The 19,609-nt window shown below is 42.0% G+C and overlaps 1 protein-coding gene across 1 annotated transcript; it reads right to left on the reverse strand.

The window, feature by feature from the left end:
• Positions 1-4,062: 4,062 nt before the first annotated feature.
• LOC130475793 (rho GTPase-activating protein 24-like) lies at positions 4,063-5,379 on the reverse strand. The gene is made up of 2 exons (XM_056847660.1): positions 5,081-5,379; positions 4,063-4,300 (listed from the first exon to the last, which is right to left on the reverse strand). The coding sequence occupies exons 1-2, from the start codon at positions 5,377-5,379 to the stop codon at positions 4,063-4,065; spliced, it is 537 nt and encodes a 178-aa protein (XP_056703638.1).
• Between the last annotated feature and the right edge of the window lie 14,230 nt (positions 5,380-19,609).

Raw genomic sequence — 19,609 nt, forward strand, 5'->3', positions numbered from 1 at the left:
ATTTTAATAGATTAAAACTTAACATGCTATAAATATTAGCTGGGGTATATTTGTTTTCTCCACTATAAAGGCACATTTCAAATTCTGTAGAGTTGAGCAATCAGGTCCTTCATTGTAGTTTTGTTGCTTTTTATTTAACTAACTTTGTTTTGCTATTCATCAACAAGTTAGGTTTTTGCTATTATAGTGTAGAGGTACCTAGAGAACCAGCCCCTTATTGTATATGCACTGTAGATTGCATAAGTCAAACCTGTCTAAAGAGGATCTAATCTTCCTGAGAAGCCCTGGTCCTGCCAGTGGTGGTATTGCTGTTACAAGTGCACGTGCATGTTTGCAGATAGGGCTTTAGTGCTGCACTGTGTGCCTTAGATTGAAATACAGAGAACAGATCAGTCATCCTTCATCATTCACAATGGCGGCGAACTATATGTGTTAATGATGACCACATTTCACTGGTTGCTGAAGCTGTGTACTTCCAGGCTTTATCATAGCAGATAATACAATGAGGTGCTATCATCTTCTAGAGGAAACAAGTGGTGACTAAAACAAAAACAAAATGTGCACAATTTTTTAAATGAATTTTTGATGCCTAGATGAATTTTTCAACAAGAGTTGGCATAGCAATATGGTTGACATTTTATATACATGTATTTTTAAATGGCTGGTCATTTGCATTTAGCTGTTGTGCTTTTCCAGCGTTTGGGGGTTTTGCTTTTCAAAAAAATAATGTGGATTATTGCAGAAAGGGTAGATTTCTACAGAAGGCTGTTGCCTCTTTGGAGATTTTTGCTGTGTAATGTACTACACTTACTTTCAAGGGCCAGGCATTACTAGTAAATTTAAGTATTATACTTTTTTAAAGTCAATAAATACTTAAAGGCAATATGCAATGCCATTCAGTGCAGTAAAACTGTTCTAGGGTTTTTAGAGGAATTTGAGCATTATGCCAATTATTTATCTTCTGGAAAATTAAAATATTTGATAGTGGCACATGGTCATGGCCTGGGTGACTATTCTGAAATGTTTCTAGGGCTTTCAAGAGGTCAATGCACATGGCCTTAAAAGTTGGTACTGGCATGTTTTTGGGAACATTGGTTGTGGTGTGCTAAATCCAGGGACTACATCCTTAGTGGGCAGCACATCCAGGCAATCGCTTCACTGGGTATTTTCAGTCGGTAAGCCCCAAAACATTTCTGTGGGTTGAAAAGAAGCATCAAAAGTGATTATGTGAGCCAGCCCAAAGATTGTCATTTTAGAAATTAAGATAGCCATATTAGTTATAGATAGAAACCTCAGCCACTAGAATTTCCTGTATATTTTCCTCCTGGCTTCCAGTGACACTAGACACTCCAAAAATAATTTGATTCCATGTGTTGGGAAATAAATCATCAGAATGTCTTGTGCTGTGTAACTTCTGTCCACATACACTAACTTCAGTAGCTTTCATTCATTACAGGGGTACTTACATAGAAGGTCCCAGTACATAATGCCTGTAACCTGAAGGGGGTGACCTGTTCAATACTGTGTGTTAAAATGTTTTCTAAAAATGGCCTTAAATTTTTTCCTCATACCTGCATTTTATAATCTTTTCCAGATTTTTTTTCATAAGCCTTCATCTTTACAGTATTGCTTATTTCCTGTAAATGTGTGTTACAATGTATGTGCCTGTATTCAGATTATTACATTTACAAATTATCACAGAAAATTAGCATCAAGCCCTAATATCTGTATCCTGTTTGGAGTCTCTGGCCGTTTATTTTCAGTCAGTTTGAGATGTGTTTTCCGACGAATCCTTTGAAGTCTAAATGTTTAGATATATAAAGTGGCCTGTTCTGCCTACTAAACGAGGCTCTGACATTTCATTCTTGATGCTTGTGCAATAAGGAAATGTTCTGTGGGAAATGGACGTGTATCATGGTCACTTCGAAAAGATGAGTGGCCTCCCCCAACCGAACTCAATTTTTTAAAAAAAGAATGTTGTTGTTAGTAAACTTTTAAGTGAAAGCTTCTGGCCTTACTTAAATTTGGGTTGTCATTTTCCCCAATAGTCTTGTCTTACAACATCAGTAATAAAACCACTGTAAAAATGAAATAAATGTGGACTTAAAGTGTATGTAAGAATTCTGGTTTGTTGGTGTCTGTGTCTTGCAGTCAAAACTTTTCATGCTTTTAAAAGTATATTAGGGGGCTTTGGAGGACATTCTCATCAACTTTAACTGTTTGGTTTTCAAAAAATCAGAAAACTCAAGACATGGTGTGAGCTTCCAGACAGATCATGCAAAACAAGAATACCAATGCTGCAATAATGGTATTGAGTATTTAAAGGCATGGACTACATGATCCATGGACAATATTATTTTCACTGGTTCTTATTTATGCAGAATAGTAACATTCAGTGTTTGGAATAGATTGATGGATTGATGGATTGCATATATTTCACATTGATGGATTGCATATATTTCAAAAAATACATTCAGAACCCTTTTCTTTGACTGTCACAAAAAAAAGTACAAAATGAGAGAGTGGGAATGCAGATTGATCTTTTTTATTTCTCCAGTTTCTGTAGCTGTGGCAGGTCTACAGCATGGCAGTCAGTTATAAATGGAAAATATTTATTCATTTCAGAAAATAACCCAAAATTCGCACTTCTCATTTAATAGGGAGTTACAAACCTTCATGGTAACCCGAGGATAAGCCTTTGCATCTAGAGTCTTAATACTCTTAGTATGTTTTTCAGGATTCAAACTTGAGGACCCAACCGAAGTTTATGCTTGCACTCTATTTAAAAAAAAAAAACCACTGATAACTTGTTCTGTAAAAATTTTCAGGTTTTGTACTGTGAAAGTGAGCTTGGTTGTGGAAAATCAGAGTTTTTAGTTTCCAGGATTCTCAGTTCAAGAGGGGCTTTAATGGGGGGTCAACTCTCTTTCCGAATCCATTTAACTTGGAAAGCTGTGGACCTCCTTTCTTGTACTGGAGCCTGGGACAGCTTCCTTTAGGCCCAGGGGTTGTTTAGGTCTCTGTTGTTTCTGCGTTTTGAATTATTTTGTCTACTTGGGAAATGTGAGCTCAGTTTGATAAATCTTATTACTTTGTTTTAATTGTTCAAAACAGCTTACAATTAGTTAAAAAACACACACACACACACAACAAATAAGTCAGTACATTTGGATGTCTTCCCCACCCCCAGCTTTCAAAGTGCAGCAAACTGTTGCCATGAGTACTTTTTTTTTTATATATAATAGTGGCATTGTCTGTCCCACAGCACTATTTCCATAACTTCTACAGAGAGGCGGAAAACAGACCTCTGTCTTTATGCAGCATGGCCTTAAGTCATTCTGGCTCAAAGCTTAAAAGTGTGCAGTGTGAAGTAATGGTTTGGTATCCTGACAAGGCTGGGATTGTTACATGGGGTCTGTACCAAAAGCAGTCATTAATATAGCCTATTTTGTAGCAAAGGAGTTTCTCCAGATGAGAGATCCTGACAGGAGCATTGCAGAAACCTAAGCATCCCCCCCCCCCAAGTACTTCATTTCTTTGCTAGCATCCTTTATCGCTTTCTTCCGAGCCTTCCTTTGAAGAATATACCATTTCTGTATGTTACAGCTCTGTTAGAGCTTTCTCAGCCCCACCTACTTCCCAGGGTGTCTGTTGTGGGGAGGGGAGGGGAAGGTGATTGTAAGCTGGTTTGAGTCTCCCTTAAGTGGTAGAGAAAGTCGGCATATAAAAACCAACTCTTCTTTTCCCAAAATGCACCTCATCATTCATATTCCTCCTTCATACCCAGTCTCCCCTGTTCTTTTTTCCATGTTAATCTTAGTGTTAAAAATCTACTTCTCTACAGGCTGAATTCTACAATAAGAATGCAAATTAAGTATCTGCATATTGTACTCTTCAATAGACTATTTAAGTATTTATTGTATTTTAAAATGTAAGTAAGAGAAAGGGTTCTGTAATGTTATGATTTTATTGTTTTGGGGGGGAAGGATTTTTAACTTTGCATATAGATTGAAACAGTTATAAAACAGATTTTCTTCAATTAAGATGGAGACCAGTTTGTTTCTAAAAACTCTGAGCATTTCGCTCGGGTGCCTTTAGTTCATTTGTTAATTCTCCAAAAGTATCAAAAAACTGTTCCATTTCCCTCTGGAGAGTCGCATTTCTTCTCTCTGCATCTTCCCGAGCTCTTTCTGCACTGCGTATTTTAATTTCTACCAAATGATACCACTTCCGTTGCTGACCCAGTTTTGAATGCAGATCCTTAATCTCTAACTGCAGTTCTTTGTTCCGCTGCTCCAGGCTGTTGGGGAAAAAACAGATGTGGTAGCTGTGCAACCCTCTTTCCTCAGCTGTATCTTGAAATACAGTAATTTTTCAAGCATAGTGCTTTTCAAATGCTCTTTTGAGCTCTGAGTAATATAAACAGGAGAGGCAGCTTATCTTCAAAAAAGAATATGTGTGCCCTGGTCTAGCATGCTCCAAAGGCATTAGAGTGATAATCTATGACAGCAAAGTTTTTATGACCTCCATGCTCATCACCATTTGAAATGAATAAATTTCCATTATTGCAAACACTTTGGTATAACCATGTGGACCACAGGGGTACATTGCCACTAGCCCAGTTTAAGCAGTAGAAATTAAGAGATGGTGGTAAATGAAGACAAAAAAAGTGAAACAAAAGAGTATGTTATCCTGCTGATTATACCCCCGCCAGCTCCAAAAAGCATTTACTCAGGCAGTTTCTTTCATTTGAATGTAAATATTATCCCCTAGTACATATGGCTTTCATGTTTATGCTGTAGTAGTTTAATTGTACATCTATCCCTGCCTCCAGTGGGCAAAATGCAATCATGCAAATTGGTCCTTTAAATTGGCTAGGGCTTTTTTTTTTTTTTAATCTGTAGCTTATACCCAAAGTAGAAGAGAGAAAATTATTTTAATTCTTACTAGAATTTTAATAAACAAACTGTAGATGTACTTGGAAATTGTGAGCCAGTATGCCTTACTTTTCATTGCGGAATTCTGCATCGGAGAAACCCAAACAGGAAAGTTGTAGAACGTTCACAGATTGGATGTTTACCTTGTAAGCTTAGCTTCATACTCTGCCTTCTGCCTGGCCATTTGCTGCTTTAGACGGGCAAAGTGGCACTGCAGGGAACTCGTTGAGGTATCCTTGCTGGAGAGAGGAGCTTCACTGCAGCTGCTCGTCTGGCTTTGTTCCAAGCCGACGTGAACCCCCACAATATTTGAGGCGGCCTTCTTGATTTCTTCACACTCTTCTACACAGTCAGGCATGATACAAAGCCTCGGAGCCGGGTTTTCTTCAAGCTTCGAGTTGTCCAGGCCGCTCTTCCGAGAGATCTCGCCAACATTGTTCATGGCCTTGAGGGTTGTTCAACTCGGTTCTAGGTAAGAGCTGGCTTAGATTTTAGACAACATTTTCTTGTTTAACGCTGTGCTGTGAGACTTCTCACCCTGGCCGCAGCTGTCCGGAGCTTCTCAAATGCTTGGATGGAGTCCATTTTATCGGAGCCCGGATAGTGTTTCAGCCCTAGAGTCTGTTTTTGATATGGAATGGGAAACGCCTTGAGTTGCTGTGCTTCACACGTCCTCTTGCTGTAAAGGCTCCTTCCCTCAGAGACGCTGTCCTTTTATTGCCACCCCTCCTTTTTTTCTTTTTCTTTTTTTTCTGTGCCATTTGACTGACATGGGTGGGTGGAACACTCACCCATTAACTGGTAGCCGCTTTCTTCTGTTAAAGTTTCTCTTAGAGCTGCTCTGGCTGTCAAGGGGCGGCAGAGAGAGGAAGGAAAACTTGGGCCATCAAGTACAAGGTCCTCTGTGTCTTTTGTACAGACAATGGAAGAAGTGTTGCGAAGTCTGTGGGTTTGCTGTAACAGGACCAGCTTCAGGAAGCTGTGGGAATGAAAAACAGCTTCTGCATAATGGGCAATGTCAGTTCTCACGGTGCCTATCTGTCGAGCAGTTATTCCAGTGATACAATTCTGGATTTTATTATTCCCATATCATGATCAAGTTTCTGAAGACTTTGGTATAAAAAGAAACACAACACGTTTATACCAATATGACAGATGTAACAATATAAATATAACGTGTCTGAGGACTCAGCTATATAATGAGAAAGTAAAAAACAAACAACTCATGCACATTAAAAATTTTGACACGCACTTGCTGCAGCAAAAAATCCCGCCTTTTCTGTTGCATGCCTCGTATTACCACCTAAAAATGCCTTTGTTTTGTTTGCTGATTAAGTCAATGGTACTTTAAAAGAAAGGACATGTGGTTTCAGAGAATTAGGTGTTATTTCGTTGTAAAAAGATCCTTGGAATAAAGAAGGTAGTAAATTCTCCACTACTCATTCTTCAGAATCTCAAATTGAAAGGAACTTTCCTTTTAACAGCCATTTAAGAGTACAACAGACATCTTCTGGAGCTATAGAAGTGTCAGTTATCATTCTTTAGAAATACCTGGCTTTTAAGTCAGCTGGATTAAGTCAAAATGGCATTGGAGAGCCTTCACTTCTGCAAATTTAGATAGGCCAGATTGAAGATGCACTCTCAGTCTGTTTTTTACATTCCCTTTAGCTGCCACTGGCATTTTGTTCTTAGAATTTGCACAAGAAACCCTACACAAGTGGCATGGTCTTTGTCTCAAAGAGCAAACCATAAAGTATTTTGGAAGGGGATTCTTGGCTTCCAAGTTTAGGCCGTTAAGCTGTTTAAAAATATCTAAATGCACGCTCATCTTCACAGGTAATTTTGCTAATTTATGCTCTAAGGAGATATCAGAGGTCTTTTTGGAAACACCAAGAGCTGACCTCAACCCTATTCTGAGAAGTTATCAAGATATGAACTATAGTTACCCTCATCTTTGCTTTCAGGATTTTAAGAGGGGGGGCTTGTTTATCTCATCATGTCTGCAGATTTTCCATTGGTTTCAGATTGGCCTTTAATTTGGTAAATTGGAAGTAGTTCTAGCTATATTCTGAGAGATGAACCCTAAAATAAGAAATTTAATTTATTCAGTATTCTGATCAGAATTTTTTTGGGGTTTTCTCCTAAAATACTAATTTTAGGTTTGTCAAAATGTGTAGACTGATTATTCTTTATGCAGTAATTTCTCAGAGAACAGTGAATGTCTGTCATACTTTTCCAAAGAAAAACAGAACATATTTAAAAAGTGAAAAAAAATTGTTGCTCACTGTAGGTGGATGAAAAATGAATTCTCCTTTAACTCATTTGTACATCACATACATAAGATATAAAGGAAAGGAGCCAATATGCATCTGTATCACCCATCCACTAGGTAAGATGTCTAGTAGTTTGATTCCCCTGTTCTGATTTATAAAGCTAATTAAAGCTCAGCATTAACACGGTGCTGCAGCTGCGCTACATTCCTCCATAATGATCAATGTATTTATGGGTGCTTTTAGTTTCAGCTTCACATATGATTGCTTAGCTGACACCTGTAGTATTAGATGCCTTTTACCTACTTACTAGCCATGTTCCCCCTAGAAAGAGATTGTCTGGCCATGATTATCTATAGAAACATAGAGTTGGAAGGGACCACCTGGGTCATCTAGTACAACCCCTTGCACAATGCAGAAATTTCACAGCTACCTCCCCCCACACCCCCAGAGACCCCGGCTCCATGCCCCAAGAAAACTCCTCTGGGATCCCTGGCCAATGTGGCCTGGAGGAAAATTGCTTCCAGACCCTGAAGTGGCAATCAACTTTACTTTGGGCATGTAAGAAAGGGCCACAAGAGCCAAGCACTGATGCAACCCTTCCTGTCCTCCCTCTCATGAGCTGCCTAGGTTCACTGAATCAGCATTGCTGTCAGATGGCCATCTAGCCTCTGCTTTAAAATCTCCAAAGAACAGACCACCACTTCCTGAGGAAGCCTGTTCCACTGAGGAACTATCTATGTCCAGTAACATCCTGGCTTAATTATCTATTGTTTCTGCCCTTTAAAATGAGGCAGCCAGACTATGGGGTTTACTGTAGTGTTCATACTTCTCCAATATGTTGGCTTCTAATTTGTTTCCAGGCACAATTCTGATACTGTTTCTGACCTTTAAAAGCCCAAATGAAGGACTATCCTGTGAACTTGGCCAAGAAGACATTCTGTGGTACCCAGCTTTGGAATTGCCTCACCAGAAATATTTGCCTGGCACCATTGTGCCATACTTTAGGTGCCAGACTAAGTCCATTCCATTTGTCCAAAATTTTAATAGTGATCTAATTGTCTGTTGTACCTGCTTGACTGTTCAATTTGTACTGCTGGTGTTGCTTTTTTAAAATTTTATTCTTGTTGTTTATTAGTATAGTTTTACTTTAAGGTTTTGAGCAACCTTGCAGATTTTTAACAAGAAAAATTGAATATATATTTTTAAAAATTAATCAGATGCAACAGCCTGCAGTCCTAACTGTGTATCCCCTGTTATCTGAATTAAAACAATTATCTTAACCAACAAAGGAAACATACAAGTGGCCCTTTTTGCATCTGGAATATTTAGAAATGATCTAAAACAAAGCACTTTTCTCTTTCTGAAAAATCTGCCATGAGCACCTCTTGTTCCTCAGCAAAGATATTACCTTGGCCCACTCATCAAACTTGTAAAGTAAGAATTTTACATAAACGGTGGCCAGCAATGAAGATATTTCTATTTCTAAGTAAGATAATAATGCTGATATTCAGTGACTATGTCCTCTAAGGTTTGGGAGGATAAAAATACCATGCTTTCTGATCTATTTTGGAAGAACCTGACAATGATATTAAAGGCCGTACAGAAAAGATTCTCCCAAACTGTTCTATCAGTAACGGTTTGCCTCATTGGTGGTTTCTGGTATCTGACTTCCAGAATATTGTTTTATCCTTTGATCTAGCCACACATTCATTTTCTTCCCAAATAGCATTTCTAGAAAATGAAATGTCTCCCAATTTTCATTCATTTTTTCTTTTTTCATATCAACCTATCAGAATTTTTATTTTAGCCTCTGAGTTAATTTGTTTGAGCCTCCTTGCTACTTGCTGTGTTAATTTTGCAGAGCTTTAAAAAAAAAAAAAACTATTGATGCTTTTCAACTTTTCACCAAATACTGAAATTCCATGGACTGGAAATATTTACTGCAGGGTGGGGAACCTTTTTCCTGCCAAGGGCCATTTGCACATTTATGACATCATTCAGGGGCCATACCAGGTGTAGATCTCCCGGTGGGGGGGGGAGGCTAGGGTTGCCAGGTCTCCAGCCACCACCTTGAGGTTGGCAACCCCAGGGGAGGCCACACAGAGAAGGCCTGCAGGGTGCCCCCCCTCCCCCCTCCCAGGCGGAAGGGCAGCCAGCAGTGCGCCCGAGCAAACGAGGTGCCATGGGGGCACAGCCCACAGTCGATCGGCAAGGGAGGAAGGAAAACAGAGAAAGAGGAAAATGGAGGAAGGGAGAGAAAGGGAGAAAGAATTGGAGAGAGAGGGAGAAAGAAAGAAAAGGATGAAGGGAGACAAAAGGACGGAGGGAGACAAAGAAAGAGACAGAAAAAGAGGGAGAGAAAGGAGAAAGAGTGAAAGAAAAAGAGGGAAAAGCCTTCCCCCCACACACACACACCCGCTGGCCTCGCGCGACCGGGCCCCAGCCTCCCCTGCCCACACACACACCCGGCGGCGCACAGAGCCCCGCGCGACTGGGCCCCAGTCTCCATGCCCTTTCCTCCCCTGAGTCCACAAAAGGCCCCCCCCCCGAAGCCCAATTGGCTCCTGCATGCATGCTCTGCCGCCGGGAGCCGCCAGCCTCTTTCCCCCTCCCTCTCGCTGCTCAACAGCCGACAGTCGGTGAGAGGAGGTCCAAAGGGCGCCACAGCACCACTGTAAGCACCCTCTGGGAAGGCCGCCCTGCGCCCCGCCTCTGCAGTAGGGCCCCAGAGCTCCCGAGGGCCACAAAAAATGTCCTCGGGGGCCACATACGGCCCCCGGGCCTGAGGTTCCCCACCCCTGATTTACTGTAACAGATGTCATGTAAGAATCTTTGCTTCTTTCAGAAGGGCAGCCAAATACTAACAGGAGGGGGGACGAGAAAGGAGATAGGAGCTGGCATGACCTCTGCACTGGCGTTAGTGCCACTTGTGCCAGTTAAAGTGGCACTAACTCTGGCGCAGGGGCACTTTGGCCAGCTTCAGGAAGCTGTGCAGCAGCACCATGCTTGGGCGCTGACACAACCTCACCAGCGGCGTTTTCCTAGTGCAGGGGCTCGTGCTGGTATCAAAGGGGCATTCCCAGGGGCGGAGCTGAGTCAGCTTCCTAATCCCTTTTGGCCCAGGAACGCCTCTTTTTGCAGGCGCCGAGTTACGCCTGCAAAACGTCAGGTGTAGCCCCATGGAACTCTATGGAGCTGCCATTTTCTCCAGGGGAACTGATCTATGTAGTCTAGAGATCGGTTGTAATTAGGCTTGCCAGGTCCCTCTTTGCCACTGGTGGGAGGTTTTGGGGGTGGAGCCTGAGGAGGGTGGGGTTTGGGGAGGGGAGGGACTTCAATGCCATAGAGTCTAATTGCCAAAGCAGCCATTTTCTCCAGGTGAACTGATCTCTATCGGCTGGAGATCAGTTGTAACAGCAGATCTCCAGCTACTACCTGGAGGTTGGCAACCCTAGTTGTAATTGTGGGAGATCTCCAGGACTCCAGGACTGGAGGTTGGCAAGTCCACATGCATACATGCACAAGTGGCCATTCTAGGCAATTGTCTCTCCCTACCTTACCTTTATGGGGAGGAGTAGCCAATGGGAGGGAAGGACGTTAAAATGTAATCCCGCAATGACTGTTTTATGTTTCCCCCGCATGACTTCCTGCTGGGGATGATGGGAACTGTACATCTCTTCACTTTCTGATCCAGCTTGCGAGTTCTGCATCATATAGGTACTTCCCACAGCAACAGTTCCTTTCCCTGGGATGCAGATAAGGAGTTCAGAAGTAACTGCAAAATCCAGCCCATTTTTTGTGATACAGAACTAATGTGATCATGGAAGGGAGCAGCAACCACATTGCAAACTGGGACTGCCAGGCATGTTATGTAAGGGTAGATTTCCTAAAGAATACACTGTCATTAGAATCCCTCTTTCCCACTGCTTTCCTCAAATACGATTTGCACAAGTACCTTTTCTGTCTTCATCTGTGCCTCAGGAATGTATAGGAGGGAAGAACAGCTGAGACTTGAATTGCTAAATACCCACTTGAAAGATATTTATGAAGGTTTTGTGGAAACCTTACACATTTTCTACTCTACATATGTCACAAAAGTTTGCCTGGAAAAGTGAAAATTTCCGGTAGTTGTGGGTCTGTTCTGCTTTCATGATGATGTTTAGTCAAAGACTTGAAAGTTGGGACATAAGACTCACATGCCTCTGATTACATAGATGTTATTTCAGACTGAGAGATCTGGGCACTTTCACACAGCCCAAATAATGCACTTTCAATACACTTTCACTGCACCTCAACGATCGTTTGCAAGTGGACGTGCCAGTTCACACAGTAAAATCCGCCTTCAAAAGTGCATTGAGATAGGATTGAAAGTGCATTATTTCGGCTGTATGAAAGTGCCCTGATGAGTTTTACAAAACCAGAAACAATGCCTAATATTCTGAGGCACAGTTGTTGGATTCGTGGCCTTGCTTTATACCCTTGCATCATAACTAATCTTGACAGATGTCTGAAGGCACAGAGAAATTAAATCCTGTCTTTACCGTCAATCAGCTTCCAAGTAGCGTAAAGACTTAACTACAAAGATCACCAGCTGTTGCTTGCATGTATGGGAAAGGCTGTTCTCGTTCAGGAGTAGACCTTCTGGACGCATTCTTTTTCAGAAGCCTTGGCAAAAACAGCATTTTTAAAAACAAGCCATTTAGCAGTACTTTCAGAAGAGCTTGCCATTTGGACTGATATCAATATGACTTCAGTGTTCTGGCATGCCATGCAAATTTAGGAATGGAATGGAAGTTTTAAAGGGGTTCTGCCTACTCTGGGTGAGAGAGGAAATCCCTTAAACCAAGCAGTCCCCAAGGCTTTCTTAATACTTAACACTCTTGCTCTGTAAGAGAGCCTTATAAAGAAACTGTAAGTCATGCGTTAAGGCATATCAACAGGGCGGAAGCCATAGAGGAGGCTAGACGAATAACTTGATCCTAGAGAATTTTACTTGGAATTAAACCAGTAGGACTTATAAGTTAATGTGTCACCCTTCTGCCAATACAAGTAGCAGTAACAAGGACAGAATAACATACCAACGCAGCGACAGGCAGGCTGGATGCCAAGGACTAGGAATGTCTTTTATCATGAGGAAGAAATAGTGGAACAACTGGGCTTGGAAACAATTCTGCTAACCAAATTACTGATTTTATGCACACACGTATAACCGATAGTTGCATTACATACATCAGGATCTACCACCACCAGCTACCATTGCGTCAACTACAAACCTGTATAGCTGGAACAGACTTGGTTTACCCATACTAGAATGATGAAGCTTGCGGGAAAGTCATGCTGTCAAGGGGCCCGGCCAACAGGAAAGCACTAGGGCAGTGAACCCGATACAACAATAGTGATGTCAGCTGCTGATTCTTGTCAGGCTGCTCCAGGTGTAAACCCTGCTCATCCATGGAAGTACAGAACTTTGCTAATTCGGAGATCCCTGAAATGCTTTATTCCATTAGTTTCTATAATTGTTACCTAACTGGTGCAGACCTGCTCAGAAGACTAGATCTACATAACATAATATCTCAGAGCTTCTTATCTGGTAGATGTAACAACTTTTAGACTTAGAGCAGCTCTCACATCACTGCAATTTCAAACTGAGGCCACGGAGCTTCTTGCCAGTCATTTTTCAAAAAAACCTTGGGCCCAACGTATCTGTATATGCTAGGCTTGCCAACCTCCAGGTACTAGCGGTAGATCTGCTATTACAACTGATCTCCAGCCAATAGAGATCAATTCACCTGGAGAAAATGTAGGATTTTAAGAAATTTGAGAATGAGGTGTCACAACAACTTACAATTCAGGCCTTGCAGTCCTACAGCTGCCTTGAACCACAAGGAAAAACAGGGTATAAATATTTTAATAAATACAAATTAATAAATACAGAACATGAAATCTGGGGCAAATTGAACTGCCTACCAAATCTTTGTAGCATATGGGGAGAGGGCAATGGAAAGGTAGCACAGCAGAAAAGTCCTGAAATGAGATGATCTTGCTTATAAATTAAAAAAAAAGTTATATTATAAAATTAAACCATCAAATCACTTCACCATGCTGAAGTCAAAAGGGTTTCTTCACTGCATTACTAAATATGATCACCAGATGTCACTGCTGCATTTTATTTCCCACAAGTCACTAGCCATAGAGATTCAAAAAAACATTTTAAGGGAGTAGAAATTGCATATTAATAGTTTTTAAAATATATTTAAAAACTGGTCATGGCTATCACCTTTAGCTGCACTGATACATACAGGGTTGCCACCAGGCCTGGAGAAACATGTCTTCTTAATAGAGGATTACGGTGAAGAACACATCCCTGGACCCCACAGACCTAAACAACTTTCTGCCTGGTGGCCGACGTTCCATTCTTGGGCAAGGGCAATCTTGGGCGATCCTCTCCTCTTTAACATCAACATGCTCCCCCTCGCCAAGCTGGTCTGGAGTTTTGGGCTGAGTTGTCATCAATATGCAGATGACGCCTAGCTCTTTCTGTTGGTGGATGGCCGGCTGGGTACTCTACCGGATACCCTGGCCAGGTGTTTGGAGACCATGGTGAGATGGTTAAATCAGAGCCATTTGAAACTAAATCCATCTAAGACTGAGGTTTTGTTGCTGGGCCAGGGAGGCCCGAGTCAGGCAATCCAACTCCTCGCTCTTGACAAGTACAATTGATACCATCTTCCTCTGTCAGGAGCTTAGGTGTGACTTTGGATGTCTCTCTTTCATTAGCGATCCAGGTCAGTAATGTTGCCAAAATGGCCTTCTTCCATCTTCGTTGGGCCCGGCAACTCCTGCCTTACTTGTCTTACCCGGATCTAGCCACAGTCATTCATGCAATGGTCACCTCCAGTCTTGATTACTGCATTTTGCTCTACGCAGGGCTATCCTTAAGGCTGCTCTGGAAGTTGCAGCTGGTTCAGAATGCAGCTGCACAGGTCCTCATGAGCTGCTCTGGCAGCTGCACTGGCTCTAAGTTGTTTTCTGGATCATGTTCAAGGTGTTAGTATTTACTTTTAAAGCCCTGAATAGTCTGGGACATTCTTACCTTCAAGACTGCCTTCTCCAATATGCCCCTCAAAGACAGGGTTGCCAACCTCCAAGTACTATCTGGAGATCTCCTGCTATTATAACTGATCTCCAGCCCACAGAGATCAGTTCACCTGGAGACAATGGCCGCTTTGGCAATTGGACTCTATGGCATTGAAGTCCCTCCCCTCCCCAAACCCTGCCTTCCTCAGGCTCCACCCCAAAAACCTCACATCGGTGGTGAAAAGGGACCTGGCAACCCTACTCAAAGAGCCCCCCTCCTAATCAGTGGGAGGTTTTAGGGAGCGGGGCTGGGGTGGCCGTGGGTGTATGCCGGTGCACGCACACAATGGCAGCACTTCCAGTTTTACTCCTGGAAGCGCTGCATCGCCGCAGCTGCTTTAACACTCAGACCCCTTAAAAGGTAGAGAAAGTCAGCATATAAAAACCAACTCTTAGAATCATAGAAGAACCATAAGAGTTGGAAGGGACCACCAGGGCCATCTAGTCCAACCCCCTGCACAATGCAGGAAATTCACAATTCCCCCCACACCCCCAGTTACCCCTACTCCATGCCCAGAAGATTCCTTTCTGTAAAGCCTTCCCTCTCATGATCTGCCTAAGGTCATCGTCCCTTTCATGATTTGCCTGTGGTGGTGGTGGTTGTCTTCTTCCTCCTCCTGTATTCTAACACCTAGCTTCACATTCTGTTGTATCTCTAATATGACCCATTAAACTTACTGTAGTAAGTTTAACTATAGTAAGAATCACAAATGTGGGGTAAATGAAGGGTTGCCAACTCTTGGTTGTGAAATTTCTGGAGACTTTGTAAGTGAAGCATGGGGAGGGTGCAGTTTGGGGAGGGGAAAGGCCTCAGATAGGTATAATTCTTTAGAGTCCACCTTACTAAGCTGCCATTTTCTCTGTAGTCTGGAGATCAATGGTAATTCTGGGAGATCTCCAGGTTCCACCTAGAGGTTGGCAACCTTAGCTAAATGAGGCCTCACACCAGAACTGAAGTCAAGACAGGTATTAATCTAAATGTAATATTTCCTTTGACTGTGTGGATCATCAAAAGCTATGGCTGGTTTTAAAGGAAATGGGCGTGCCACTACATCTGATCGTTTTGATGCGCAACCTGTACTCTACTCTGGACAAGAGGCCACAGTTAGAACAGAATATGGAGAAACGGAATGGTTTCCAATTGGCAAAGGTGTCAGACAAGGATGTATTTTATCTCCCTATCTCTTCAATCTATATGCAGAACATATAATTAGGAAAGCTGGATTAGATTTAGATGAAGGTGGAGTGAAAATTGGAGGGAGGAACATTAATAATTTGAGATATGCTGATGACACTACATTATCGGCAGAAAATAGTGAAGATTTGAAACGACTACTGCTGAAAATTAAAAGAGGAAGTGCCAAAGCAGGACTACAGCTGAACATCAAGAAAACAAAAGTAATGACTACAGGAGAATTACACAACTTTAAGGTTGACAATGAGGAAATTGAAATTGTTCACGACTTTCTATTCCTTGGCTCCACCATCAACCAAAAGGGAGACTGCAGCCAAGAAATCAGAAGGAGATTGAGACTGGGAAGGGCAGCCATGAAGGAGCTAGAAAATATTTTGAAGTGTAAGGATGTGTCACTGGCCACCAAGACTAGATTAATTCATGGCATCGTATTCCCTATTACTATGTATTGGTATGAAAGCTGGACAGTGAAAAAAGCTGATAGGAAGAAAATAGATTCCTTTGAAATGTGGTGTTGGAGGAGAGTGTTACAGATATTGTGGACTGCCAAAAAAATAAATGAGTGGGTTATTGATCAAATCAAGCCTGAACTGACCCTAGAAGCTAAAATGACTAAACTGAGGCTATTGTATTTTGGTCACGTCATGAGATGACAAGAGTCACTGGAAAAGACAGTCATGCTAGGAAAAGTTGAGGGCAACAGGAAAAGACGAAGACCCAACAAGAGATGCATTGACTCAATAAAGGAAGCCACAGCATTCAATTTGCAGGATCTGAGCAAGGCTGTCAAAGATAGGACATTTTGGAGGAATTTCATTCATAGGGTCGCCATGAGTCGGAAGCGACTTGACGGCACTTAACACACACAATATTTCTTTCTGGGCCCTCTATCAAGTCTTAAAAGTTCCTCTCCAAGAGGCCATCAGTACATTTATAGGGAAAGATTCAAGCAACTGCTACTGAAATCTGGGCATTTCTAAGTTTTGGTGGCCAGCTCAGTTCTGCCAAATAGATATAAACAATTTAAGTTAGTAGTGAATATGTACTTTTTGTTGTTCCATATCTGTTGAGCACTATACCTCCCAAGATCACAGATACCTTTTCCCTACTTACATTATTCAAGTGGTCCTTGAAGGCCATTTGTGCCAGTCCAACAAGAGAAATATGCCTGTTCACTGAAAAACTCATCCATGAGGCAGGGGTGCATGCCCTCAAGCCCCTATCAGAATCTGAAATAGCAGCAGCATCCGTTTCACAGGTAAACAGAGACTGCATCCAGATCTCTGGTCCCTGCCATTCTCTGCCTCCTGAACAGGGAGACTGTAGAAACTCTAACTGGAGCTTCATTTGTGCAGCCCTGGCTTCTGGGATCAGCTTTTCAGGCTTGGAAAACAAGGACCAGTTCTGTTTGTGTTTCCTGTTGGATCAGGTTGCAGCCTTTCTTTGGGGTCTTTTGCTGTTAGATCCCCTTCATCCTCCCTCTCCTTTCCCACACATTTCCTGCCTTTCCCACGTGTATCATATGCCCTTTCAGATCATATGTGTTTGGGAAGGGACCTGATTTTAATTTCTAATATTGTACAACTTAAAATGGTATAGCTTATTAACCTTTAGGTTTAACCTTGACAAATCTAAGTAATAAAATGGAGTTTTCTCTCCCACACAAAACTATTAGGTAGACACAAGAAAAATACAAGTAACCAGCTTGTATTTTTCTTGTGTCTACCTAATAGTTTCTTTTCAAACTTGAAACTTTCTTCTCAAACTAAGGATAACAACTACATATATTGGTGAAGATCTGTGATCAAATTTCTCAGTTTTTAAATTTACTTTTAAAGTGAAGATTTCAAATTTAATCAGAGCAGATGCACTGGAAGAGGAAGGAAATCCTCCCCATTATTTGCCTGATCAAAAGAAAAATTGCAGCTGTATTCTGACATTAAATCAGAAAAAAGATGCACAAGAAAGAGTCAAACCTCCTGCTTTCAATGTCACTGCTCCAATTAAATTCTGATCATGCACAGTTGTGCATGTGCATGCATGTGCGCATGTGCACGCACACACATGCTTACCTTACAGTAAAAATAAATATCAGGAGACCCCACAACCCCTATGTCACATGTAGTTTCGTTTTAAGGTACAGGACGTTTATAAGAGAACAAGTGGGGAACCCAACGGACTTGTGAGCAGCATCTCATTTTTGCCGTACCCCATTATTTCCTCTTTCCCTTCCCTGAAAGCCCCTACAGCCTCTTCCCTTTTCTTGCTTCCTTGTTTCCTTCCTACCCACCTACCAACCAAACTACCTATATCTCCCTCCCCTATCTTCACCTCTCCCTCCTGCCCTACCTCTGGCAGCCTCTCTACATACTTATTTTTTAATAAGATCCTTCAGTCAAATCAAAGGAACATTCTAAAAATAGTATGTTGGCGTATATACTGTTATCAGTATAAAAATATAGCTTGCGTAGAAAAATAAAATGAGGCACACATATTTACCACAGTTCTGATGGCATATACCTAGCTAATGATTTTAAGTACAATTCTCATTTGAAAATGTGTCTCTACTTTTGGTCACAAATTGGAGGAAGTACCTATTACAATATGGCTATTTATAATTCTACTCTTCTGCCATTGCAGCTCATAAACTCAGTGTTTAAACCTTTGATTTTTTTCCTTTATTTGTTCCCACATATTTACTGTGTTTGCTTTCACCTTGGCAGCTCCGATGGAATTCATCCTTTCATCTCTTTCATCTCCTTTCACGCGCTTTCAGTTCTTATTCACATTTTTTGTCTTTTCTCAGACTGATTGTTGTTGCAGCATAATTTTGCTCTGTCTTCCAAGCCCCTTTCCTTTGTCTCAAGTTTTTCAGTTCAGCTGATCTGCTCAGCTGTTATCAGGGGTGGTCTGCCCACTAGGTAGCCCTATGGTGCCAAGGGCACTGAAAGTTGGCACCCCTGTGGAACCCCCCAGACCCAGCGCTGCTGTCCAGGTCATTAGACCAGCTGGTGGCTCAGGGCATGCACAGGTCACCCGGCCAGCCACTTGGCTCAGAGTGCACTGGGGTCACCAGGCCAAGGGTGGCTTGAGGCATATACCCTAGCTGCTAGCAGTCTGGCCAACTAGACAGGAAGCTTGGGGATCATTTGTCTACTGATGCGGACAGCTCAGTGGGAGAAGATGAGGATGACTGCTAACCTGAGAGTGAAGGGCAACACTCTAGGAACTCCCAAATCTCTATGGTCTTTACCATAGAGATTTGTGGGGATTCCTACAGCATTGCCTGGAAGTTACACCACTCTCATCTTAGTGACATCACTTTCACCCACCCACTTTCTCCTGCTGTGTTGATCAGCATCAGTGGGCAAGTGAGGCACAAGTTGCCTTGGAAGGGTACACAGAGCCCTTGGACCGGTCCCAAGTGTTATGATTATTTTCATATCTGTAAAGGCTTTCACAGGATTCTGTTGATTGTGCAAATTTGATTTTTAAATTCTCTGTGTTAGCTTTATGGTGCTAATTTTAATGATAGTTTTAGAAAGATAGTTTGTCACCTTGATCACCAGTTGGCTAAAAAGTCATATAAGAAAATAAATACATGTTAAACGTTACAGACCAGGCAACAGAAGGCAGAGACATAATCATCTGTGGATTAGAGTTAATCATTACCTACTTTACAGTTATTCACTCTGCAGCTTATGGAGAGCCACATTTGCACTTACCATCAGCCAAAAGAGCCTCATTTACTGCCATCCCTGGAATAGGGTTGCCAGGTCCCTCTTCGCCACCGGCGGGAGGTTTTTGGGGTAGAGCCTGAGGAGGTCAGGGTTTGGGGAACGGAGGGGCTTCAATGCCATAGACTCCAATTGCCAAAGCGGCCATTTTCTCCAGGTGAACTGATCTCTGTCAGCTGGAGATCAGTTGTAATAGCGGGAGATCTCCAGCCCCCACCTGGAGGTTACACACATATATACATAAAGTACCACTGATAGATTCAGTGTAACAGTTTATATAATTTCAAAAATATGATTTCCAACAAATAGTTCAAGTTATGCAACAAAACA

This window comes from Euleptes europaea, chromosome 1 (assembly GCF_029931775.1).
Source record: "Euleptes europaea isolate rEulEur1 chromosome 1, rEulEur1.hap1, whole genome shotgun sequence".
Lineage (NCBI taxonomy): Eukaryota > Metazoa > Chordata > Lepidosauria > Squamata > Sphaerodactylidae > Euleptes > Euleptes europaea.

Bases quoted from the DNA above. Each gene is read 5' to 3' on its own strand.
- LOC130475793 (XM_056847660.1), bottom strand. From the start codon at position 5,379: ATGAACAATGTTGGCGAGATCTCTCGGAAGAGCGGCCTGGACAACTCG. The intron at 4,301-5,080 runs GTAAACATCCAA...TTTCCCCAACAG, and splicing joins TATGAAGCTAAGCTTACAAG to CCTGGAGCAGCGGAACAAAG.